The 27,411-nt window shown below is 44.6% G+C and overlaps 1 protein-coding gene across 4 annotated transcripts in view; it reads right to left on the bottom strand.

Annotated features, from left to right (window-relative positions):
- Window positions 1–27,411, bottom strand: part of TRAF3 (TNF receptor associated factor 3) — a 124,554-nt gene that overhangs the window by 30,367 nt on the left and 66,776 nt on the right. For all 4 annotated transcript variants that reach the window (XM_077463707.1, XM_077463709.1, XM_077463706.1 and 1 more), the window contains exons 2-4: window positions 15,465–15,723; window positions 12,621–12,672; window positions 1,391–1,495 (exon numbers count right to left, since the gene is read on the bottom strand). In XM_077463707.1, coding sequence (XP_077319833.1) covers window positions 1,391–1,495; window positions 12,621–12,672; window positions 15,465–15,723 — 416 coding nt within the window. The remainder of the gene's footprint in view (window positions 1–1,390; window positions 1,496–12,620; window positions 12,673–15,464; window positions 15,724–27,411) is intronic.

The raw sequence follows: 27,411 nt of genomic DNA, 5'->3' as shown, positions 1-27,411 counted from the left end.
TGCAAAAAATTTAGTTCGGGTACAGCATTGTATGATCGTGCAAATGTCATTCAAAGTGCGACAGCGCCGAAAGCTAAAAATTGTCCTGGGCAGGAAGGGGCTAAAGCGCCCGGTATTGAAGTGGTTAAAGACGTGGCGGCAGGCTTCCCAGCCCGCTCATTAGTAACCAGCTATACACAGTGTTTTTAAAGTGGAAAAAAAAAAATTGCATGAAAAATGCATCAACTGCAACCGCATAGATGTGAACCTCTTATTGTGGGTTCAAGCCAGGAATTACCGTATATACTCGAGTATAAGCCGAGATTTTCAGCCTCTTTTTTGAGGCTGAAAGTGCCCCCTCGGCTTATACTCGAGTCACCGCTGTCTGACTGCTCGATCAGCGTATCGAGCAGACAGACGGCGGACATTAAAATTCAAAAGCCGCGCCTCCTTCTCCGCCTCCGCCTGTGATAGGCGGAACACTGAATTTCCCAGCAGTCAGTGTTCCGCCTATCACGGACATCCGCTCATTCTCATACTACGGACGACGATGAGAGGATGTCCGTGATAGGCGGAACACAGGCTGCTGGGAAATTGAGTGTTCCGCCTATCACAGGCGGAGGCGGAGGCGCGGCTTTTGAATTGTAGAATGGCCGGCGAGAAGAGCGGCGATCCATCGGCACGACACGGGACGGAGGAGGCACGGGACGGAGGAGGCACGGGACGGAGGAGGCACGGGACGGAGGAGGCACGGGACGGAGGAGGCTCGGGACGGAGGAGGCTCGGGACGGAGGAGGCACGGGACGGAGGAGGCTCGGGACGGAGGAGGCACGGGACGGAGGAGGCTCGGGACGGAGGCTCGGGACGGAGGCTCGGGACACAGGTAGGCTGGACACACACACAAGGCTGCACGGACACACACACAGGGATGGATGGATGGACACACACACACACACACACACACACACACACACACACAGGGATGGATGGATGGATACACACACACACACACACACACACAGGGATGGATGGATGGATGGATGGATACACACACACACACAGGGATGGATGGATGGATGGACACACACACAGGGATGGATGGACGGACACACACACAGGGATGGATGGATGGATGGACACACACACACAGGGATGGACGGACACACAGGGATGGACAGCCATGTCTCACCCTCGGCTTATACACGAGTCAATAAGTTTTCCAGTTTTTTGGGGGTAAATTGGGGGCCTCGGCTTATATTCGGGTCGGCCTATACTCGAGTATATACGGTAAATGGCTCCTCTTTTACGAGCGCCATCCAGCAGCTCTGCGCATTCGCCAACTGCGACTTACAAAAAAAAAATAAAAAAAATAATAGTAATAATAATAATAGAGAGAGAATTCATATCTCACCAGTAGATTTCCTAGTGTGATCTGTTCCTTGCAGCCTCGAGTATCATTCCTGCAGTACATCTGAAGAGCCAACACTTCCCGCCGACAACAGTTATCCTTAAACACCTGCAATTCAAGAGATCCGTTTATTGCAAACTGATTTACATTTTATAAGCCGGGAACATAAATCCTTATCCCCGGCTGTGATGCGTTTAGCGCTCGGGGAGGGAGCCCCGCTCCAGTCTCTGCCCAGAACTAATTCACTTAAGGGAAATTGAGGATTAATTTAGGAAGCGTGTCCCCGCATTCAGACCTGTTTAGAGTACTTTATGGAAGGAACAGGCTTTTAAGTAAATTTTTTATTCAGGTTATTAAAGACTTAAAGTCCAACTCCGGGCACAAGAAAGTAAATTCTTTCCCCTGACCCGATTTTTTTCAAGAACTAAAATGCTAATTTTTTTTGCCTATAGCTAGCAGAATAAGAGGTAATAATTATCCAAGACCCCTTTCACACTGGGGCGTTTTTTCAGGCATTTTAGCGTTAAAAAAAAGCGCCTGTAAAGCGCTTGAAAGAAGCGTCATCTGCAATCCCAATGTGAAAGCCCAAGTGCTTTAAGAGCCCTTTCACACCGCCAGCGCCCGAAAAATGCTCGTAAAGCGCCGCTTAAACTAGTGACGCTTTACCAGCATTTTTCGAGCGCTAGTGGGGTGCTTTTAACCCCTGCTAGTGGCCAAATAAAGGGTTAAAAGCACCCACAAAGCGCTGCTGCCAAAAGCACTTTGCAGGTGCTTTTCAGTCGTTTTTGCAGGTGCTTCCCATTGATTTCAATGGGAAGGGGCGCTTTAGAAGCCATGTATTCACCGCTCCAAAAGCGCTGCAAAGAAGCTGCTTGCAGGACTTTTTTTGACGCCCTGCCAGCGCAGCGCCTCAGTGTGAGAGCACTCGGGCTTTCACATTGGGATTGCAGTTGCGGCTTCTTTCAGGCGCTTTACAGGCACTTTTTTTAAGGCTAAAGCGCCTGAAAAATGCCCCAGTGTGAAAGGGATCTCAGTGTGAAAGCACTCGGGTTTTCAGTTTGGGATTGCAGATGAGGCTTCTTTCAAGCAGGTGTTTTTTTTAACGCTAAAGCACCTGAAAAACGCCCCAGTGTGAAAGGGGTCTTATTCCTTGCTCCAACAGGGTGTCTCAAGTGATGCGACTGGTCCTGAAAAGCGTAAGGCTGTCCATACCTTACACAGTCTCTTACACACCACATGCAGTCCAGTGCATTTTTTTTCTGCATCAAAAAAGCATTGAAAGTAGGTTATATGATTTCCAATGGCATAATTCACATCAGTGCAGTCAGTTCCAGAAAAAAAAAAAGTAGAACATGCTGCATTTTTCCTGCACTGCACCGGAATGTGGTAAAATGCATCAAAAACGCACTGGACTCCAAGTGCAGTGAAAAAAAAAAAACAGCTTGAATGCATCTGGAAACGCACCAAAAACGTGCATGCAGAAACGCTCCTGGAACAGATCTGGAGTGCCTTTTTGTCATCCCTTACTCTTACCAAAACCATAGAATATTATACAGGATTTATATAGTGGCAACAGTTTGCGCAGCGCTTTACAACATGAGGGCAGACAGTACACTCACAATACAAATCAATACAGGAGGAATCAGAGGGTCCGGCTCGTTGGAGCTTACAATCTAGAAGGGAGGGAAATAGGAGGTCAAACCAAAACACTTTCAGGGCCAGTTCACACCATAGAAACTCAGTAACGATGCGACTGCTTTTCTGCATGCGCGGTTTTGCCGTGTTTTTTGGTAGGTTCCAGTGTGTTTTTGGTGCACTTTTTTCTTAACCTTAAATAAGGGCACGTGTGTTCCAGTGTTTTTTTTTTTTTTTTGGTGCGTTCCAGTACGTTTTTGATGCGTTTCACAGTGTTACAGTACAGTCCAGTGCAGGGAAAATGAAGCACGTTCTACTTTTTTTTTATTTTTTTTTAACTGCAAGCACTGGTGTGAACTATGCCATTGAAAACCATATAACCTACTTTCCTTGGTTTAAATGCGTCAGTGACCCCAAACAAGTGTGAAGGTCAACAGCTGCAGCTTCACTTGCTCTATTGTTTGGCTTTGAGGCTGGGTTCACACTGCAGCGGTGACGAGAATCGGATGTGATACGCACCGCACTGCATTGCAAATCACATGCGATCTCTGTGCGATGCGAGTTCAGCCATACAGATAGTATGGCTGAATTCGCATCGCACCCGGCCCAAACTCGCAGAATCGGATCGCATGGGTGTTCACACCATGCGATCCGATTCCTGTCCGAGTTTGCAGATCGCACTGCTGGGGGTGTCATTAACTTTTCACTGACACTCCCAGCCGTTCGCATAGGGCAGTGTGAACTGCCGCTGGGAGGCATGCGATGCGGGAACCCGCAGCGGATTCGCGGCGTTCCCGCATCGCTGCTATGTGAACCCAGCCTAAGGCTGGGTTCACACTGCTGCGATGCGAGAACCCTGCGAATCAACTGCGGGTTCCCGCATCGCACTTGACACGCACGGCAGTTCACACTGCCATATGCGATCTGATGGGGAGTGTCATTATATGTTAACGACACCCCCATTTCAGCTCACATATCGCACTGCGAACTGACAGTTCGGACATGAATCGGATCGCATATGTGTGAACACACATGCGATCCGATTCTGGTCCGAACAGAAAAAAGGGTCCTTTGCGTGTTTGGACCGAATGCGGTGCGATATCAGCCATACTATCTGTATGGCTGACATCGCACCCGCACAGACATTGCATGTAATGTGAACAGCAGTGCGCTGCGAATTACATGTGATGTCTGGCATCGCACAAGTGTGAACCCAGCCTTAAGCCAAAGCCTCTGCTATAATAGCCAGGCAGCTGGTAATTTTTTGAAGAAGGTCAACACTGGCAGCCAACCCATTTCCCACGCTGAAGGTTTTCTTTCATGCTTGCAAGGCCAAGGGTTGACTAACGTATTGCACCTCGGGTGGCAATTTATTCATTTTTTTGTTGTCACCTCTAATCAGATGCCATCATTCATTCAAAAGAATTGTAGATTGAGATCGAGGGTCCACCAACATTCCCGAGCATCGGACAGTGGAGGAGTGGTGTGCTGGCTGCTGAGGGAGTGAGGAATAAGGCAAATATATCACCATATTCATCATTCCCTAGGCAGAACAAGCAGTTAACCCTTGCAGTGGGGAGGGGGACCCACTTCAAAAGATGATTTTCATCTTGAAGTTCAGTGTGAAATGCAGTCTACGTAACCAGATTTGACTTTTGCAGCACCTGTACAGCAAAGCTCAGACTGGGGATAAGAGAAGCAACACAAGGAGATGATCGTGTGGCAGCACACCAACAAGCTACATTAGATGCCGATAGGAGAAGAGGACAGAGTGACAGAAAAATGACCAGACTGCCGCTTCTCCTTCACGATCCTGTCACAGGCTGGTGGAGACACCTAAGCCCCTGTACACACGGTCGGAGATTTCCACAACCAAATCCGTCGGATTTTGTCCATCGGATATTGTCCGAAACTGTTGCATACACACGGTCGGACAAAGTTGGCGAAAAATCCGATCTTTCAGAACGTGATGACGTAATTTCGTTACGATGGGACTACATTCAGGCTAGTAGCCAATAGCTTTGATATAGGAATTTGATCTGAGCATGCGTGGCACTTGGTCCGATCAAAATTCTCTACACATGATCGGAGTATGTCCGACCGGCCCAGTTGGTCGGGAAATATTTCCAACATGTTGGAAAATTGGGTCCGATGGATATTTCCGACGGAATCAATCCGATGCATACCACACACAGTCGGATTATCCGATGACATGGTCCGATAGGACACATTCCGACGGATTCTCCGACCGTGTGTACAAGGGCTAAGTGTTACCTAATTGTAGCAGAGAAAAAAACAGGTCTCCTGTCCTGCCAGATAGAGCTGCCCCGTATGGCAGAGTGGTGCAAATTTCAGAACTGGAAGGACAGAAATACAAAGTATGTCAAGTAAAACTGCTCTTTTATTGGCATTTCATCTGTGTATTTAGCGATTTGCCTGGCATTCGGCTTTAATCATCTTTATTGTTTTCGCTAGTTGCTTAAATATAGCCCACGTTTTGAAGAAGATCTATTTGGTGCCCAGAGAAACCAACTAGGATTTGCCCTTAACTTCCAAACCTGCTGTGGGAAAATGAAAGGGAAATCCGACTGGTTGTTACGAATAGCTCAGACCGCTCTAAATAAGTCCCCAAACTTCTGCATTTAAATATCTGGCTCCAGTCTCTTCTGAGGTGAAGGCGCCTACAGGCACGCACAACCCCATCCAAGGAGCTGAGATCAGATTTCGACAGAAATATCCTGTAAACATGCATCCTGTTTCATGCTTGGGACTTTCCAAACCTTGTCAACCCTGCTCATTTCAAAGAAACAATGCTGAAGATGTGACCTCTGGATTGCAAGGCTGTCGCCACTCCCCGGGTGTTCACGTTAAGCTTTCTCGCTTATCAAATTCCCACCATATTGAACTGTACTTCACCCAACTTCCATTCTTGCGTCACAGTCGTATTTGTCATTTCATAATTCCCCCAAATTCCAGTCTTACTGTACCTCCCACTGATCAATTGCAATGTTTGTTCACAGTTGCTGGGAAAATTCTGAATATTAGGTCTTTCATAGTGGTCAACATGGTGGTTTGTCAAAAGTCAAGTAGACCATTCGATTTTAGATTTTACACCCAAAGATTTTCGTGAAACCCTTCTAAAACTTGTTGAGTTCATCTTGTACTTCCCTAACACTTTGATTCCAGCTCTAGCTATAGGTTTATACATCTTAGTTTCTCCTCATCAATTTCATCCACAACAGCTTTGACGTTCTTCTTTCTAGACCAGTGATGGCGAACCTTGGCACTCCAGATGTTTTGGAACTACATTTCCCATGATGCTCCACTACACTGCAGAGTGCATGAGCATCATGGGAAATGTAGTTCCAAAACATCTGGGGTGCCAAGGTTCTCCATCACTGTTCTAGACTATCAGTCCTGGTATCTACTGGTTGCAAGATCACTCAGCTCCATGACAGACCCAACACAAGTCATTTCTATTTATGGTACTTGACAATAGTATCTCTAGGTTCCTTAACCACAGCATGGTTTTGTTGAAGAAGGCAGACTGCAACAGCACCCTCCCCCATCTATGCTGAACCCAGAACCAGCCTCTCTCAGCTTTGGGACGTGAGCACGGGCCTTTTCCAAATCCCAAACCCAAGAATGAATATCCTTCAAAGTCTTGAGTCCAAAACAAGCCTCTTAAAGACTCTAAAGCCAAGCAGTGGCTTTTCCTAAATCCTATAATGTACCAGGATCCCTCAGTTCCCGTTTCACTATTATCCACCTCTCTATGTCCCACATATGTTAGCACTTAAATTTCAATGTCCCTAGAAGCCAGTACCAATTTCTCACATTCACTAGACACCAGCACCAATCTCTCACATCCCACAGATGCCAGCACCAACCTCTAGTGGTCCCTGGACACAATAATCTCTCCTGGTCCCTGGACCCCCATCAACATCTCTTGGTCTCTGAACCACCATCAACATCTCTTGGTCCCTGGACCCCCATCAACAACATTTCTTGGACTCTAGACCCTCATCAACATCATCTCTTAGTCCTTAGACCCCATCAACAACCACTGTCCCTAGATTCAACAGTCCCTTGATTCAGCTGACTTTCTTCTAGACCAGTGGTGGTCAAATGTGGCCTTTTGCATGCCTGTATGTGGCCCTTGGGGCACTGTTCCTCACACTGACACCAATGATGGGGAATGTTTCCTTCTATTGAAAGCAATGAAAGGGCACTACTACTTCCACTGCCACAACAATAGGGCACTAGTCCTCCCACCAACAATGGGGCACCATTTTTCCCACTGACACCAATGGTCGGGCACCATTCCTCCCACTGACACCAATGATGAGGCACTAACCCTCCCACTAACACCAATAGGGGGCACTATTCCTCCCACTGACACCAATGATGAGGCACTAATCCTCCCACTAATAGCAATGATGGGGCACTATTCCTCCCCATACTGACCAGGGTTATATCATTTTTTTTACTTCACCCTGCCACCACTGGCACCAGGGCGCTTTCTTCTCCAACTGGCCACAGTCTGGCCCTCCTAAAGTCTGATGGACAGTAATCTGGCTCTTTGTTTAGAAAGTTTGGAGACTCATGTTCTAGACCATAGCACCATCTCCTTCTAGTTACTGCACCACCCTAGCTAGGATTCAGGTCCCCAGAATTAGCCTTTGCAGTTTCCTTGATGCCACTTTGTACTACTTCTAGTGCAAAGTCGTCCTTAATCCCTGCTCCCAAGTTACTGTTTCTCTCAATTCAATTTGCCCTTTTCTTGTTCTCATTTCCTCCCCTTCTCTTTGATCTTCTCAGCTCTCCTCTATCTAGATTGCTTCTTGTAATGTATTTATTTGTTCTTTCCATTTATATCTCCAGGCCACTTTTATTAGCATTTCTCATTCCACTTCCATCCCCATTTCCAAACGCTCACTCTTCTCCATCGCTCTTCTAGCCATGTTTGTCATCATGTAGCTTCCAATGCCTGTTCTACTTCAGAACTTTGATATTAATAATGAAGAGCTGCAGTGATGGAAGAGTTAACACTTGCCATGTAATTATACTTCTCCGCTTAGAGATTGAATGAGCAGTATTTTCCATCCAGAGCCTCCCACATTGGCGCCAGCCACCACTAAATTCTACTAGAGAGAGGAAGAAATGACACGCGGTACACTGTTCTGAGATACACAAATTACAACTGGAAACCGAGAAAGGTTCATAGAGGTGGTGATCCTCCGCGACAAATTACGGCCTATTACATTCCATCATGAAACAATCATCTCTTATTGCTCCTCCTCCATCTCGTGACAAGTCATCACTGCTATGTAAATACAAGTGATGTCATCATAACAGGCTATGACATCACTACTCACTACATGTAAGCTGTATTCTGCATCTCACATCTAAGAGATAAGCAAGATGCATACAAGACAGAAACATGACGTTGGGAGGAATATCCAGAGGCAAACACCTTCCAAAGGCACAGATGGCTCCCATACAGATAGTGACAGATGATTTCATCTATCAATTGGATCATTGATTGATTGATCTATCAGGGTTGACCAATTATTATGGCATTCAGGATCCAGTCTGTCCAGTTCCCAATTTTAGTCCTCTTTCGATTAGACACACTATAATACTAAAAGTACAGTATTGGGACGCCTGCCTTTACACACGCACATGAACTTTGCCATCCCAGTCTTAGTCCGTAGGGTTCCATATTGAGTTGCCCCACCCTTTGCAGCTATAACAGCTTCAACTCTTCTGGGAAGATTGTCCACAAGGTTTAGGAGTGTGTCTATGGGCATTTTTGACCATTTTTCCAGAAGCGCATTTGTGAGGTCAGGCACTGATGTTGGACAAGAAGGCCTGGCTCGCAATCTCCACTCTAGTTCATCCCAAAGGTATTCTATCAGGTTGAGGTCATGAACCACCAACCGGGGACACCACCAAATGTTAATTTTTCAATTCGCACCTCCATGGAAGTTGAAAGAGAAAAAAAGAAAAGGAGACCCATGCTCCACATAGTGTAAATTTGATAAAGCCCTATATTATATCACATCAATTGCACTCGCATGTACAAGAAGTACAGCTGCACCATATTAAGCATCTAAGCTGACCAAATTCAGAATCTGGGAACACCTCCAGTATGTGATGAGTTCGCATAACTCTGCCCAATGTGTTTCGTCAGAGATGACATCTTCCAGGGCAACCACTGGCTGTGCAGATACAGGTGAGCAGCGATGGCTCCTCTTAGCCTGTCATTACTTCATACAGGCTGAGCCACCGCCGCTGCTGTTTGCATACAACCGTCATCCCCAGTCGCACCAATCTGGTGGTTCTTCCCACTGGAATCTGGTGTATGAATGTCACCACCCTTATGAAGGCAGTTTTAAGGAACTTTGGCCAGCTGGCTCCTGGGATTTGTCCCCTCCTGACTGGATAGATGGCATCCTGTTGCCCAACTTGTAGGCTGAGGGTCCTTCAGAACCTGTTTGGCCATTGGAGCAACAGCATGCGTGAGAACACTGGTTTGTAAAGTGGTTCTAATAGCATAGTGATCTCATGTGACACGTCATTAGTCTTGGAACGTCTCTTCTATAGCATGTCCCCAGGCTCTAACAACTATGGGTTGCAGGAAAAAAAAATTTGGATTTTCCCATCAACACAGTCAGCATTGATGAGGTCTTCCCTGCTTGCGGAACTCAACGATTACTGCTAGTGGCTATAGCTACCAGCAGTAATCGCATGTAAAGTAATCTGACAGGCTGGCTGTACCCAGTCTATCAATGGATGGATCGACTTGGGTACAACCAGGTTGCCCCTTCATGGATCGAATCCCGGCCGGTCCCTGCTACTTCTCACCTACTCGAGCAGCGAAGTAGTAAGTAAATCACAAGACTGGATAAACAGTACTTTGGCAGATGAAACAAGTAATTTAACTTTCCACAGGTTTGCCACCTGCCTGGTGTTTCCCCTTTAATAAAAAAAAAAAAAAAAAAAAGAAGATTACAGGCTCGTTGAATTCTTACGGCTGTCCAGTCGCCTACAAGACAGCCAGGTCGATCAATTCACTTTTAAAATTGCTCGACAACAGAAAATACAAGAAGGACAAGTCAATTAGGGACAGGCCATTAAGGCTGAGCTGATCAGCATGACAACCAAACAACCACGCGCCTCACAATCGCACTAATTGCTGCGCAGATCACAAACGCCAACGCTCCAGCCCCACTTCCAGGTCAAATGGCGACCTCAAGGAAAAAACGGTTACGCCGCTCTCCGTTTTACAGGGTCACACGAGGTCAAAAAACATCAGAGACGCTAAACCTACACAGCGTTTGGCCAATTAAAGACACAGCTTAAAAGCTTCCTATGGAAAAGCTAAGCAACATGTGGCCAAATGCCCAGCAATGCGATCGATGCAGCGCTTCGATGATGGAATCCCGTCTATCACAAATTAGCTGCGCTAAATGGACCATCCAACTGTTTTCGTCAATAAAGAAACAATTGATCCAAGGGGAAAAATGCAATGCAACCAATTTGATCGCTTTCTTTGTGTTGAATGAGCTCTTGGTAAGTGAAGGAATCAAATCTGTCACTGGTTGTTTATCGCTACCTGTATAGTCTAAATAAGGCTACTTGGGCTAACAGAAGCTGCTTCATGGACCATTACATCTATTCAAAAAGAAGAAGAAGAAAAAAAAAAGGGAAATCGGACTATAGAGGCTAAACAAGGAGTACATCAACATGTGTAAAAGCATAAAGTTTTATTATACAAAAAGTTAAAAAGCCAAATACCATATATGCATAATAATAGTTAAAAACAATTACATATTGTGCTTGGGGTTGAGCCAACCGTAATATTAGAATATATATATATACACACACACACACACATAAATACATACATACACACAGCAATGTGTATTAACATGCTTTACAGGATCTAATGCCAATTAGAGGCCTTCATGTGTCAACGCATTTCACTAGAATTAGCTTCCTCAGGACACATGAAAGAACAATACAGTAGTCGTCTATAAATAAAGAATGACACGCAAAGAAATCTCTGTTAATCAATGTCCAACGTACATGTGCATTTATTGTATGAGACATAACTCAGCACTAAAGCACAGAAAGCTCCCTTGGCGGGCACCAGAGTAAAATGAGCAGCCAGAGAGAGGGAAGGGGACAAAAGATGGGAACCCCCAGAGCCAGACACTGGTGTACCTAGTTAAAAAGATTATGACGTCATACAGCCATACGGGCATGATGCTATCCAGACAATTTTATCAACCCTGCAGCGTTTATATGATTGTCCGGATAGCATCATGCCTGATGTGGCTATAAGACGTCATCATTTTTTTATGAGGGGTTTCCATCTTTGGCCCCTTCCATCTCTCTGGCTTCTCCTTTTACTCCAATGCCCACCTAGGGAGATTTCTGCACGTTGGTACTTTGGAGCTGAGGTAGGCCCCATACAATAAATGCATACATATGTTGGACATTGATTTACAGATATTTGAGTGTCATTTTTTCTTTATAGACAACTTTACTGTATTGTTCTTTTGTGTGTCCTGAGGAAGCCAACTCTAGCGAAATACGTTGACACATGAAGGCCTCCAATCAGCATTGGAACCTGTAAAGCATGTTAATATACTTTGCTGTATATTAATATATAGGATATATGCAGCTGCCTCAACACTAAGCAAAATATGTAATTGTTTTTAACTATAACTATGCATATATGGTGTAAGTTTTTTTTCTTTAGCCTTTTGTATAATAAAACTTTATGCTTTTAGGTATGCTGATGTACTCCTTGTTTGGCCTATATGGTCTGATTCCCCTCTTTTTTCTTAATCTATACATTACAGGTTTTGGCCATAACTATCACCACTATTTTTGTACATCTGTTCAAGCTGAACTCCAGGAAGATATAAAAGACACAAATATCTGTATTCAACACCACATACCAAAATCTTATTTTTAATCTTTTTTTATGAAAGGCGTATAAGTAATTGAATTTGATCCAATATCAGTACAGCAGAGCTCAAAATGGAGGGAGAGAGAAGCAACACAAGGAATCAGTAGTTCTGCAGTGCACTGTGCACGTAGATAGGAGGAAAGAGCAGAGTGCCAGATAGATGAGCTCTTCAGTCTGTTCCTTTCACGGACCAATCATAGATGGACAAATACAAATTCCAGTCCCCATCCTACATCAGGGTCCCCATCAGACACCCCATCAAATGAAACCCCCCTTAGTCGCCATCAACGAACCCCCCCCCCTCCCCATTACATGAGAGTCAGTCCCCATCAAAGTCCCTCCTTTACATGAGTCAGCCCCCATCAAAGTAACCCCCCCCCTTACTTGACAGTCCCCACCAAAGTACATCAGAGTTCCCCTTTATAGGAGTTAATCCCCATCAGACCCCCCTTTCATCACAGTCCCCATCAAAGTAATCCCCCTTTATAGGAGAGTCAGTCTCTTTCAAATCCCCCCCCCCCCCCCAATAACATGAGTCAGTCCCCATCAGAGTCCCCTAACATCAAAGTCCTCCTCCTACCATCTGAGTCCCCCACATAAGAGATGATTTACCTTGTCTTTAATGATTATTTCTTCACATGCCATGCATTGTGGACTTGGAGAGCTGAAAACAGACAAGAGATAAAGAATACATAAGAGCAGGGGTCTCCAAACTTTCTAAACAAAGGGTCAGTTTAATGTCCTTCAGACTTAGGATGGGCTGGACTATGGCCGTTGGTAGTAAAAGAGTTCCCCACATTGGTGGGAATAAACAATGGCCCGTTTTTGGTGTCATTGGGAAAAATTCTGCCCCATCGTTGGGTGTTATTAGGAGAAATTCTGCCTCTTCATTGGTGTCAGCGCCCCATTGTTAGTATCAGTGGATGAAAATAGCGCCCCAAGAGCTGGATAAAAGCAAGCAAAGGGCTACATCTGGCCATATTTTCAGGAAACGTACTGAGCCCGAATAAAGAAAACTAATGCAGCCACCACAACTAAGATTTTATAAGATATCACACATTACATTGTTGTTCTTGGGTTTAGAAACACTTTACATCATTAGAAGAATACAGAGGATTAAAATTAGGTGATTAACCACTTCACTTCAGGAAGGTTTTACCCCCTTCATGACCAGGGTATTTTATTTGCGCTGCTCTACATTAACTGGTAATTGCGTGGTCATGCAACACTGACCCAAATAAAATTAGAATGTTTTTTACACAAGAGAGCTTTCTTTTGGTGGTATTTGATCACAACTGTTTTTTTTTTTTTTAAATAGGAAAACAGAAAAAAAAATTAGATATATAATCTCAATATATATATATATATATATATATATATATATATATATATATATATATATATATATATATATATATATATATATATATATATTTATTTATATTAATTTTTTTTGGCTATAAAACATATCCAATAAAAAAAAATTATAAAATCGAATTTCTTCATGAATTTGGGGCAAAATGTATTCTGCTACATGTAAACGAAAATCCCAATAAGTGTATATTATTCGGTTTGCCTAAAAGTTATAGATACTGGAATATTTTTTTTTCTTTCAAAGGCGGTGATCAGCGACTTATAGTGGGACTGTGATAGTGTAGCGGGCAATCTGACACTAATTGATGCTGGCAAGGGGGAAGGGGGTACACTGACATCACCAGTGACACTGATACAGTGATCAGTGCTAATACTAATACTATACACTGTCACTGTACTAATGGCACTGGTTGGGGAAGGGGTTGACATCAAGGGGAAATCAGGGGGTTACATGTGTGCCTAAAAATGTGTGTGTAATGTACTAAGCAATCTTGCTGTTTTTTTCACTGCGGGGAATTAAAAAAAAAAAAAACAGCAAGATCGCCTGTCAGTGTTCAGACAGACAGAGCTGATCAGCGGGTTCTGGTGATCAATCATTGGCCGGCACCCGCTGATCAGCTTGTACTGTAACAAATCACAGCACAGTCGGGGCGGCAGGCGCATGTCCCCTACCTGGCAGTGTGGTTTTCGTATAAGATATGTCATCCAGCGCAGAGAGGCCGCCGTGCCGCAGTATATCTGCGTGGGGCACTCGGCAAATGGTTAAAGTGGATCTAGCATCAGGTGTGTATGCATGATAGGCAGTGTGTAATTGACTCAGAGATGACACAATCATGTACACACTGGTGTCTTCTGTGATTTGCTACAAAAGATACAATATATTGTCAAAAGTATTGGGACATCTGCCTACTTTGGGTGAACAGTTTGAGGATGGCCCCTTCCTGTTCCAACATAACCGCGCACCAGTGCACAAAGCATGTCCATAAGTACATGGATGAGCGAGTTTGGGGTTGACTGGCCTGACTTCAACCTGACATAACACCATTGCAATTAGTTAGAGCGGAGAATGCGAGCCAGGCCTTCTCGTCCAACATCAGTGCCTGACCTCACAAATGGGCTTCTGGAAGACTGGTCAAACATTCCCATAGACACACTCCTAAACCTTGTGGACAGCCTTCCCAGAAGAGTTGAAGCTGTTATAGCTGCAAAGGGTGGACCAACTCAATATTGAACCCTACAGACTAAGACTGGGATGGCAAAGTTCATGTGCGTGTAAAAGGCGTCCCAATACGTTTGGCAATATAGTGTATAATGTTGCAGTCTAATCGCTGTGGGAGAGGAGACAGAGTAAATGCTTGCTCCTGCTGGCAAATGACTGATGACATCATCTCTTCTGAGGCAAAGCCACCCGACTGGAGCTCAAGGACGGCTTTTTAATAAAAAGGAGGAGCTTTTTGGAAAATAACACTGTTGCTGTATATTGTGAGATGTGAGGAATTCATTTATGTAGACTTGTAAAGTTACTAAATGGTTTGCTTTAAAGCCGAGGTTCACAAAAAAAAAAAAAAAATCGAACCTCCACTTTTTGGAACCCTCCCCCCCCTCCTGTGTCACATTTGGCACCTTTCAGGGGGGAGGGGGTGCAGATACCCCTCTAAGACAGGTATTTGCACCCACTTCTCGGCATAGACTCCCATGGGAGTCTACACCTCTTCACGTCCCGCCGCGCTGTCTGCTGGGACACACGGGTCCCACAGACAGCAAGGAGCATTCTGATTGTGCAGCGTGACTCGCGCATGCGCAGTAGGGAATCGGGAAGTGAAGCCGCGAGGCTTCACTTTTTGATTCCCTTACTGATGATGGCGGCGGCGGCAGCATCCAAGGACCGAGGGACGGTTCGGCCTCGGGTGCTGACATCGCTGGACCCCGAGACAGGTGAGCGTCATTATTTTAAAAGTCAGTACCTACAGTATTTGTATCTGTTGACTTTAAAAAAAAATAATAATTTGCGGGACTCCCTCTTTATAACTCCGCTGAGTATAATTTGATTTAAAGCTGTCTCATATTTCAGGCAGACCTTACCTTAGCAGCGAATTCATACAGGTCTCACAGAAGCGGTGCCCACATTCTGTCTGCCGGGGGTTGCAGAGGACTAGCCGGCACTTTTCACACTTGTACTTCTCTTCCACATGCTTCAGGAACTTCTCTTGGTATCCCCCTTGCTCGGGCACATAGATGGTAGTGGCGAGGCTGCGATCTGGGTTGGCTCGCTGTTGTAGTGTTTGTGAGGACACGGCTGGCTCAACTCTTTTGCTTGCATCCATGATATAACAGCTAAATTCTGCAATGAGAAATGGGATCATCAGGAACAAATGAAGCTTATACCATCACTCCCTGAACTGCCTGCTGAAAACAGGTTTTCATCCCATCACTCACTGCGAAGGTCCAATCTCCCCTTTTATTTAAAGTGTATGTGAAGGAAAACATTTTTGGGGGGGTTCTGGATAGAGGAGGAGCAGCCTACCCCTTAGCAAAAATAAGGGGCAGGCTGCTTCCAAGCCCTGAATTGGGTCAACCATATGGAGGGTGGATGCTAAATGCTAGTAGGGACTTGTTCCTTTTGACCTGGGGTCTCCAAACTTTCTAAGCAAGGGGCCGGTTAACTGTCCTTCGGAGGGAGGGGGGGGGACGGACGATGGCCTGTGGGAGTAGAAAATGCCCCAGCATCAGTGCCCATCATTGGTTTTAATGGGATGAATATTGCCCTATTGATGGTGTCAGTAGGGGGAATGGCACCCTATCATTGGTGTTAGTTGGTGGCATAACACACCAAAGGCCAAATAAAGACAAACACAGGGCCACAGTTTGGAGACCACTGCTTTAGACCAGTGGTCTCCAAACTGCGGCACTTTGCTTGCTTTTATGCAGCCCTTGGGGCCATAAGTCCCCCCACTGACACCGATAAAGGGGCACAATTCTTCCCACTGATACCAATGATGGGGCACAATTTCTCTCAATGACACCAACAATGTGACAATATTTCTCCCAATGAGACCAACAATAGAACCCAATGACACCAACGATGAGGCACAATTCTTCCCACTAATACCAATGACGGGAACAATTTGGGCACAATTTCTCTCAATGACACCAACAATGTGACAATATTTCTCCCAATGACATGAACAATTGGGCCCAATGACACCAACGATGGGGCACAATTCTTCCCAGTGACACCAATGATGAAGCACAATCACTCTCACTAAAGCAAATGACGGGGCATTATTTTTTCCCCACTGATGTTGGGACCTTTGCTACTCCCATTGACCACAGTCTGTACCCCCTCCCAAAGTCTGAAGGCCAGTACACTGACCCTTTGTTTAAAAAAGTTTGGAGACCCCTGCTTTAGACTACACAGATCTAAAAGGAAAATACCAGCTGCACTACAAAGACAATTCAAACATTGGTAACTTTATTCATTCAGGCACAATGCACAGAGAGTCCTTGCCTAACCTCCACCCCAAACTCGCTCATCCATGTCTTTATGGACCTTGCTTTGTGCACTGGTTCGCAGTCATGTTGGAACAGGAAGGGGCCATCCCCAAACTGTTCCCACAAAGTTGGGAACATGAAATTGTCCAAAATGTCTTGGAATGCTGACACCTTAAGACTTCCCTTCACTGGAACTAAGGGGCCAAGCCCAACCCCTAAAAAACAACCCCCTCACCATAATCCCCCCTCCACCAAATGATTTGGACCAGTGCACAAAGCAAGGTCCATAAAGCCATGGATGAGCGAGTTTGGGGTGGAAGAATTTGACTGGCCTACGCAGAGTCCTGACCTCAACCCCAACAACTTTGGGATGAATTAGAGAGGAGACTGCCTATTCCCATGGACACACTCCTAAATCTTGTGGACGGCCTTCCCAGAAGAGTTGAAGCTGTTATAGCTGCAAAAGGGTGGGCCAACTCAATATTCAACCCTACAGACTAAGACTGGGATGCCATTAAAGTTCAAGTGCCCCAATACTTTTGACAATATAGTGCATGTTGAAATAGACACTAATCTCCAGTGAAAGCCTATGTGATAAGGTGACAACACAGGAGCACAACTGGGGGATGGGGACAGGGACAGAGCGTTGTCACCCTATAACAGGAAGAGCTTGGGCAAGGACATTCGTAGCAGGATGACCAGGTATTTTTTAAATGAAAGCTGCAAATTTCCAAATACTGAACTGACCTCAGTTATGCAAAAATTCAGTATAGAATAAAAATAAAAAATTATAATTGACGTGTTAAAGTGAATATGAGATTTTAGGAATTTTTGATACATCTTCTTTAACAGTTAATTTTGAACATTCCATTCTGGCTTCCTACACAATTGCCCGTATGCTGCCTTCCTACACCGTATCTTGTTCACTATTCGAGTGAACAGTATATTTCCAAGGAGACCTTGTGACCTTACTCCCATTACGCAGCTCTTCATCACGGTGAAAATGAGCCAAGAGAATCAAAAAGTTTTAATGAATGAAGGGCGGTATCAATCAGTTTCTACATAAGCCTACACCTCGTTCTCGGAAGTGGCCCCACTAAAACATTCTGAAAATGTCAAACAGCATCTTCCCGCCCTAGGCTCTGTACCGCGCGCTCGTGTTTACAATTTCCACTAACCAGGTCAAAAATTAAAGAGTTGTAAGAGTCATGCAAGACACCACAAGATACTCAAGTAACAAAACCTTCACACCACGCCCCGCACAATTTTTTTTTTTTCTTTTTTACAATTATTTTCCAGAATAACTGAGACAGCAAAAAAGAAAAAGGTTTAAAACTCTCTGACTCAGAAATACAGTACAAAAAAAGTTAAAAATAAAATTTTAAGAGTTTGTAAAAGAAAAGTGCGTGGGTGCCGAAAGAAAACGACAGCCACGGCAGATTTTTCTCTAATTAGGAAAAAAAAAAAAAAAGGAGATTCATGGTTTATTAGCAAACTGGATTATGCAAGCTGACCGAATGGTGGGCCTTAAAGGCCAACTCCTACTAAAACCACTATTTCAAGTTTTTAGTTGGTACCTGTGGGCTGAGCCAACCCAATATTTGCAAATATCAGATTTATAGGCGAGTGTGCCTGGAAGTGGAATTTTAGTTCTAGCTAAAACCTAGTAGGCTGAGTTTACCCCGGTTTCTCTATATGTCTTGGACAGTCTAAATCTGTCCATACACCAGTCGTTCAACAATTTCTACCAAAATTCAGAAAAATTGTCAGAGCATCCAACAGTACCAATTATGGTACAAGCTTTGTATGAAACCCTCAAAAACTTGGTCAATTGCCATGCCAAGGTTTCAAATTCAATGTTTAATTTTGGAATCACATGTTTATTACAATAAGTAAATTTTTTCCCAAATTAAAATAATATTCACAATTAAAATGTTAATAAAGAAGTGTTTTCCTTCTTTCTTTAATACTCCTCTACAGTACACCATGGTTAAACAAGAGATTGTCAAGTTGACCCCACTGGCTATTAAAAATTTTTAATGAATGTTAGAAAACGCATTTCAAAAAGGAAATTCTACTGGTGAGTGGGCAGAACAGTGAAAATCTCCCAGCCTTAACTCCCAATTTTGTTCCTTCCCAACTAGAAGTTTTCTAGTAAAACTGGCATAAAAGATCCTCCTGGAATCTGACACATCAAGTACTGATGATTTGTTGGTCCTCCACCGCTAAGTGGTTCAGTCCACAGGTCCCTAGAAATAGCAAGTGTGCGAGAAGAAAAAGGAGCGAGCCAGAGAGAAGAAGAAGAGAAGGATAGAGGGAGAAGGAGCAAGCCAGAGAGAGGAAGGAGGAGCGAGCCAGAGAGGGAGGGAAGGAGCGAGCAAAAAAGAGTGAAAAGGAGCGAGCGAGAAAGAGGGAAAAGGAGCGAGCGAGAAAGAGGGAAAAGGAGCGAGCGAGAAAGAGGGAAAAGGAGCGAGCGAGAAAGAGGGAAAAGGAGCGAGCGAGAAAGAGGGAGAAGGAGCGAGCGAGAAAGAGGGAGAAGGAGCGAGCGAGAAAGAGGGAGAAGGAGCGAGCGAGAAAGAGGGAGAAGGAGCGAGCGAGAAAGAGGGAGAAGGAGCGAGCGAGAAAGAGGGAGAAGGAGCGAGCGAGAAAGAGGGAGAAGGAGCGAGCGAGAAAGAGGGAGAAGGAGCGAGCGAGAAAGAGGGAGAAGGAGCGAGCGAGAAAAATTGAAGGAGGAGAGAAAGAGAAAAATTGAAGGAGGAGAGAAAGAGAAAAATTGGAGGAGGAGAGAGCCAGAGAGAAAACTCGAGAGGGAAGAGAGCAACAGGGAGTCAGCCAGAGTGAGAGGAAGAAAGGAGTGAGCAAGGGAGAGGGAGGAGTGAGCAAGAGGGAGGAGGGGAGAAAAGGAAAGAGGAAGAAGGAGCGAGCCAGAGAGAAAACTTGAGAGAGAAGAGAGCCACAGGGAGAGAGAGCAAATAGAAAGTTTGGGAGAGCAAAAGAGAGTGAGAAAATAGCGTGAAAGAAAGAGGACAGAGGTGCCACATGAGCCATGAGGTTCCCATCGAGTTTAGGCACCTCATTACTAGAGGGCGCCCAGATACTCCTATCGATCACACAGTCTACACTTCCTTACATTACCCCAAGTTCCCTGATATGGTGACACAGATAAATTAAACCTCTTAGATTGTACATCTTCCCCACTTTACACAGCAGCATATTGATTCTTGGCTGTGAGTCCACTGCAGGGAATTCCCCCCATATCCTGTGCCAAGGATGCCAGGAAGTAAGGAGTAAAACTTAAGCTGGTGGCTGGGAAATGGGTGCTGAAAGTGCTAGGATGAAGGTAACGAGACATGCAAAGTGAATCTGTGCCCAGATCATGCACAAAATCTGGAACAAGCACTAAAAGCGCTTTGAAACAAGCCATTATTCATCTATAAGCATTCTAGAGAAATTACATTTTCAAAGTTCACAACACTAACACTGAAATCTTGTCTTTTCAGCCGACGGGACGCATCAAGAAATTATACAATAGATCAAATCCTGATGCCAACATACATCAAGATTGAGGCCTGATTCACATCTACAGGTGTGTATGAGCACGCGTGCGCATTTCCAGGTTGTTCCTGTGCGAAACATTGAGAGGCAGCCAATTCATTCCAATAGGCTGCTCTACGCGTAAAGAAGGACCTGCCTCTATTCCAAAAAACCTGCCGCATAGGTGCCAGTAGCAATTTATTGCACCACCACATCTGCTAAAGGGCAGTGCGTTTCTGTGTGTGTTGGGAAAGAGCATGATTTTGCGCATGTTCCCGACATGCAAGGACGACGTAATTAACGCTCAACCTCTCGCTTCTTTCTCACCGACCGCATTTCGTGAATATAATGCAGATGTTAAAGCAAAATGTACTGTTAGCATCAGGACGGTTGGTCTACAGAACTCCAAGACCATTGTTCACATGGATGGCCAGAGGGCGGTAAAAAACGGACGATTACACAGCTTATAATGCTTTGCGTTGAGCCATGGTAGCACTGCCTAACTCTCCCGTTCAAGTCCTAGGGTGACAGAGTTGTTCCTTTACACTAGGGGTCTCCAAACTTTCTAAACAAATAGCCAGTTTACTGTCCTTCAGACTTTAGGGAGGCTGGACTGTGGCCATTGGGAGTACAAAATGTCCTGGCATCAGTGGGAGTAAACGATCCCTCATCATTGGTGTCAGTTAGAGGTGCACAGAATGGAAATTTTGGTACGGAAAATGCAGCATGCACTTGGCCGAAAACCGTAACCAAGAGGATCCGATCGCCTCCGCCACTGCCTATTGCTCTGGTAAGTGGCGGAGGGCACCCTCTCCCGCCACCGATAAAAAGTGATCTTGTAGCGCAGAGACCACTATTATCGGAAACAGGACCGCCGGCCGAAAAAGAGGATACTGGGGTTATGGCAGCTAGCTGCTGCCATAACAAAGCTATCCCTCTTCAAAGTTAGGATGTATATCGGCGTGCGGCGGTCCAGAAGGGGTTAAAAAAAAATGCATCCCTTTAAAAATTCTATGTATGTCTTCACATGGGTCCATTGCGCTTCCATTGTGGTGTTAAAAATCCTGCTTGCTGCTTTTTTGGTCAGAAAAAAAAAACAATTCTCCATTAAAATGCATTGAGAATTCATCAGGCTCCATTCACACCTGATCTGCCGGTTTCAAATCGCTGCAAAACACGGGACACGTTTGCAATGCCATTACTTCTTAATAGCACCCCAATCGCTTGTTGCTCAAAAAGGAAGAGCTTCTTTTGGGTGACAGCGTTGAGATTTGCCATGTTTGCAGCATGATTTACCATGTGACAATTGCAGTAAAATCTCAGCGCGATTGGGGTGTCATTAGAAGTAATGGCATCGCGCACCAAAACTGGTAAGCTGCTTCTGGCACTTCAGCCCCTGTGTACATTACACAGGAGTTTTTTTTTCCTCAACCATAAACGGTTTAGAGGAAAGATAAGTGGCCTTAATCGCATCTTCACTCAGTGGAAGAAAACGCACTAGGCCCCCCTCTGTCACCCAGGACCCTCAGAGTGAGGAACTCTGGGATAAAGGAGAGGAATCCCCCTCAGAGGATCGGGAGGAAACTGATGATTCCACTTCTAAAGGAATCTAGCGGAGTAGGGCCCTCTTCAGCTTCTCAGGATGAGACAATGTTGGTGCAAATTCTTGCTGGATTGGTCCGGGGCAGGTGGTGGATGGGACGGAAAGGCGGCAGGTGGTGGTGTATATTACCGCTCTCTGCCCAGGCCTGTCTCAGCCCCCTAATCCGTGGAGGGAGAATCCCAGAAGGAAAAAAACACCTTACCTTCATCCTTCCTGGAGCATGGCTGGAGGAGCATAGAGCGTGGACACCAAGCAGACAGATCAGGCATGAAAAGGTATGTGCTCTTGGCAGCCCCCGGTGGCGACTATAGGCATAGCATACATTTACTTAAAAGGAGAAAACCTACTAGAAAAATTCTTGAGGAGTCTCCCTTACCTTATCCAGCTGCAGGGTCTGAATAACAGACCCAATCTTCACCTCTCACGGTGGGCTCCGTTACTAAAAAACCTTCAGACTGGGGCCCCCTTGAATAGGGGTATCCGCAGTTCTGGGCCTGAAAGCACCCTGCCAGGAATATGGCTGAAAAAAAAAACAAATACTGGATCCCAGGGTCCAGCTCTCTAAAAAGAGAAACATTACAGGTAAAACCTTGTTTCTTCGGACACAAGGCCCGGGTACCGTCCAATTCAGTCTGGAAAATACACTTTGAATGGATCCGGTTGCATAGCTGGCCCCAGTTAGGATATTCCAGCGGAGCTCAGCACAGCACATCTTTACTTGTGACCAAGACCTAAGACACTGGAGAAAAAACTGAGGTACTTCCAGTATGGGGAGGGGTTATATCGGGGATTGGACTTCCTGTCTAGGGTGTGCCAGAGTCCAATCACCTAGTGATACCCTATAACCCACCAGTAATTACTAAGTCTCTGTGTCCCGTGATGTACGAGAAAGAAATTTCAGTGCATCTCTAGTGTCAGTGGGAGGAATAGTGCCCCATCATTGGTGTCATTGTTGGTGTCTTTGGGAGGCCACTGCTTTATACAGTTTCTAACAAGGTCGCCAACATCCACCAGCTCTGTGATGTCATCATGGAGGAGTGGAAGAGGACTCCAGTGACAACCTGTGAAGCTCTGGTGAACTCCATGCCCAAGAGGGTTAAGGCAGTACTGGAAAATAATGGTGGCGAAACAAAATATTGACACTTTGGGCCCAATTTTGGACATTTTCACTTAGGGGTGTACTCACTTTTTAAAATTCAGAGCAAGTGGTGGGACTTTATATGAAGCACACGGCAGCACAAAAGTAAGTCAAGAGACTGGGAAATACTGTTTATTCATGTTGTATAATTAACATACAACGAAATGGGTATATAACCTTCAAAAGCATTTGATCATTTACAACAGAAGTTACATAGTAGTCCGCAATCATTGAAACCATTATAGAACAGACAATGGATACATTTTTATAAACATAGGTAAATGAAAAACAAAACTAAATCTAAACAAAAAAATATATAAGAAAATGGGGGGAAAAAGTTTTTAAAAGGAATAAACATAATTCATATACTGAACGATTATAAACATGAATAAAACCATAGAGAATATAAATTGGTCCATGGTAGAATGATAGTAAAGTCTAAGGTTTGACGCGTTTCGTGGCCTTATAGCCGCTCATCAGAAGCATAAACCATGGAACAGATCTAAAAACAAAAAATATTAATTCTAAAATTGTCAAAAAGATAATTGACTTTAGTTGTATTGTATAAATTGTATAAGAAGGTTTGTTACCAGGTTGCATATTGAACCTACATCTCCATCTACGCAGCGGCAGTGTACTCACTTTTGTTGCCAGCGGTTTAGACATTAATGGCCGTATGTTGAGTTATTTTGAGGGGACGGCAAATTTACACTGTTATACAAGCTGTACACTCACTACTTTACATTGTAGCAAAGTGTCATTTCTTCAGTGTTGTCACATGAAAAGATAGAATAAAATATTTACAAAAATGTGAGGGGTGTACTCACTTTTGTGAGATACTATACAATGAGCCTGGTCATCCCAGGACAGGAGTATGCCACTGACAGGATCACCAGAAGAAAAAGGAATAAAGCCCTAAAATAAAAAAAATAAAACGAATGCAGCCACCACATCGAAGGACTGGTAAGTTGCAATATATCACATTCTTGTTCTCGGGTATAATTCCGCTTATTTTTGGTAGTTGCTCCCCCCACCACCCTTTAAGGTTTTTTCTTGGCCCTCTAAAATCTGGTCCCTTTTGAAGATCAGTACACGTGGAGTTTATTGCTTTTCTACTTCTGACTACAACCACGAGTGGCAGACGGGAATAACGAGTCAAACTATTACATAATATGCAAAAAGAAAGTGAATGGTATGCGAGGGGGATCACCACAGGGAATAACGCGGGGGGTGGGGGTAATGCGGTAAATCCCGCCCCCCTTAGGCTCATAACACACTGAGGCCCAGAACGATTCCTGGAAGATCGAAAAATGTACACAAATATAGAGCGATGACATAAATTCGGGGGGCACACACAAAACAGACCTGAAACCAAGGATTACTCAGAGGGGGCTGAGACGGAATTCACAGCTTGTAGAATTAGTTGGCTTCACATGTTTCACTATTAAATGGTTCCCAAAATGTAAATACAAACTCTTGTCAGCATGTGAGAAGAAGAGGAGGAGGAGGAGGAGGAGGAGGAGGAAGAGGGGAGATTGTATGAGGGTTCTTCAAAAAGTTTCTGCACTGTTTTTTTTTTTTTTTAAGTTTCGCAGTCATCTTCACCACAGCGGGACAACCCATACTAAACTGCAAGGACAGCCGGTGTACCAGACTAGTCACATGACACTCTGACACGACCAATTTCTACTTCTCCCGCCCTCAGCGTTTACAACAAAAATGTAAAAGTGCAGAAACTTTTTGAAGACCCCCACGTATAAAACTCCCTGGTTTTATTTAACCAGTTTTCACGTTTTTTTGAAGCTGGAATGCAGAGACCAAATGTCAGCTCATTGGACAAGAAATCTAGAACTTGCCGGTTTGAGAACTAGAGGTTCACTCAGTTGCACATTATAAAGTTCTCGTGTGATAGGTCTATTAATGTTCTCACAGGATACAATCTACCCCAAGACGCCCCAAAGAATGTATCCTATCCATTGACTAGAGACCAGTGACATCACAGAGAATGCAGCCTATCCATTCACTAGAGAGCGGTGACATCACTGAGAATGTAGCTTATCCATTCACTAGAGAACGGTGACATCACTGAGAATGTAGCTTATCCATTCACTAGAGAACGGTGACATCACTGAGAATGTAGCCTATCCATTCACTAGAGAACAGTGACATCACTGAGAATGCAGCCTATCCATTCACTTGAGAATGGCGACATCACTGAGAATGCAGCCCATCCATTCACTAGAGAGCGGTGACATCATGAAGAATGCAGCCTATCCATTCACTAGAGAACGGTGACATCACCGTACTTAGTGTTATAAGTACGGTGCTTAGTGTTATATATCAGAGTGAACTATGGCAGAAAAAAAATGTGCCTCAACACTAAGGCCCGTACACACAATACGAAAATCATTAGTACGGTGCTTTCGACAGCCGATTCCAATTTTTCAGATGACAAAAGCTAAATGTGCAGACTATAAAATTTTAATGGTATGTGAACACAATGTCCGATTTTCGTTTAATCAGTACAGTTTTCGCCCAAAAAATAAAAATAAAAATCGGAACAGCAAGACTACACATGCTCAGAAACGAAAGAATACATACAAATCTATTTAACACATTATGTCACTTCTGAAGTTCAATTCTGTCGTATAAGGATTTTCGCATGGTGAGCAACCTCTTAAAGTGGAGTTCCACCCAGAAATGGAACTTTCGCTTATGGGATTCCTCCCCCCTCCAGTGTCACATTTGGGACCTTTCAGGGGGGAGCGGATACCTGTCAAATCCAGGTGTTTGCTCCCACTTCTGGGCATAGATCACCACACTTTCTGTGGCAAACTAAGGCATGTACGCCCCGGTCTTCTGGGAGACACACAGGTCCCAGAAGACAGCAGGGACCATTCAGAACACGCAGTGCGACCCGCGTATGTGCCGTAGGGAACCAGGAGTGAAGCCGAAATTCTTCACTTCCTGGTTCCCTCACCAGGAATGGCGGCGGCAGCGGCACCCGCGAGTCGATCCAAACATCGGCTTCAGGTGCCGACATTGCGGGCTTCCTGGACAGGTAAGTGTCCATATATTAAAAGTCAGCAGCTACCGGATTTTGGAGCTGCTGAGTTTTAATTTTTTTTCCCCAGGCAGAACTCCGCTTTAACTTTCAACATGAGACTAGCGAGCAACAAAAAAATTGGACAAACGTTCGTCCAAAAATCTGATCGTGTGTACAAGGCTTTAGACAATGGGACAAAGTTCTACATTACGTACAGTACTTTATCCACTGGGGAACAGAACATGCTATTAAAAATCAAAGTAGGATGTTTTTGAAGTTGTTCAGTGGTGGTTGTTCTCTTTCAGCACTGCGTGGACAGTGGCGGTGCCATTGGACTGTACACCCCCGTGGGTCAGCAACTGATGTGACATGCAGCCAACATGTCATTACCCAACTATGTGATAAATGTCATGATAACAGTGGTAGGATTTTAATCAGTCCACTTTCTAAAAACGTCCTTAAATTAAATTTCAGACTGGAAACATCTACAAACCAGAACAATCAAACAACATCCTGAATATACTGTAAGAAAGCAAGAACAAGACAAAGAAAACAATGCAAACTTTCCCAATGATCACTTCCACTGGAATTCTTCAGAATAATACACTGGTAAGTCTGGTATTCCCCCAATTCTGTATATAGATCTTTAGAACGTTGCAATCCACGTACTTATCCTGCTGCTTACACAATGAGGCGGAATGGTTCATACAGTTCACGAACCTCGAGCAGCAGAGCAGAAATGATCCTTCAGACTAAAGGCTACTGAGCTTTCCATTCCAGTTCTATACAGCCAAGCCCAGCAGTATTAGAGGACATCTTTGGTCAACAACTGAAAGCACACAATGTATACAGTCACTTTCCTATACTGCCTGGAGTAGCCATTCCCAACCAGGGTTTTGTGGATTCCTAGAGTTCCTCCAGAGGTTGCTAGGGGGTTCCTTGAGCTGTGGCTGATAGATTTGCCATCTGATGGTGCCTACATAGGTCCAGGGTCAACGCAAATTGGTAGATCCAGGGTTTACTGCCATTATTCCCACTGAAACTGTACTTCCTCCAAGCAAGAGGCACTACACAAGATGAGATTGCAAAGGCACTATCCCCCGAACTCATTTCATAGTTGGTAAGGTCGAATAAAGACACCTTTTCTCTCCACCAGTTTTAACTCAAAGTCCTGCACCACTGCACGAGGTTGAATAATCCGTTCAATGCCTTGCAG

Source organism: Lithobates pipiens, unplaced genomic scaffold (genome assembly GCF_037356315.1).
Source record: "Lithobates pipiens isolate NorthernLeopardFrog02 unplaced genomic scaffold, aLitPip1_a1.2 Scaffold_30, whole genome shotgun sequence".
Taxonomy (NCBI): Eukaryota; Metazoa; Chordata; class Amphibia; order Anura; family Ranidae; genus Lithobates; species Lithobates pipiens.
The sequence above is the reverse complement of the archived record's forward strand: the minus strand, read 5'-3'. Positions and strand labels throughout refer to the sequence as shown.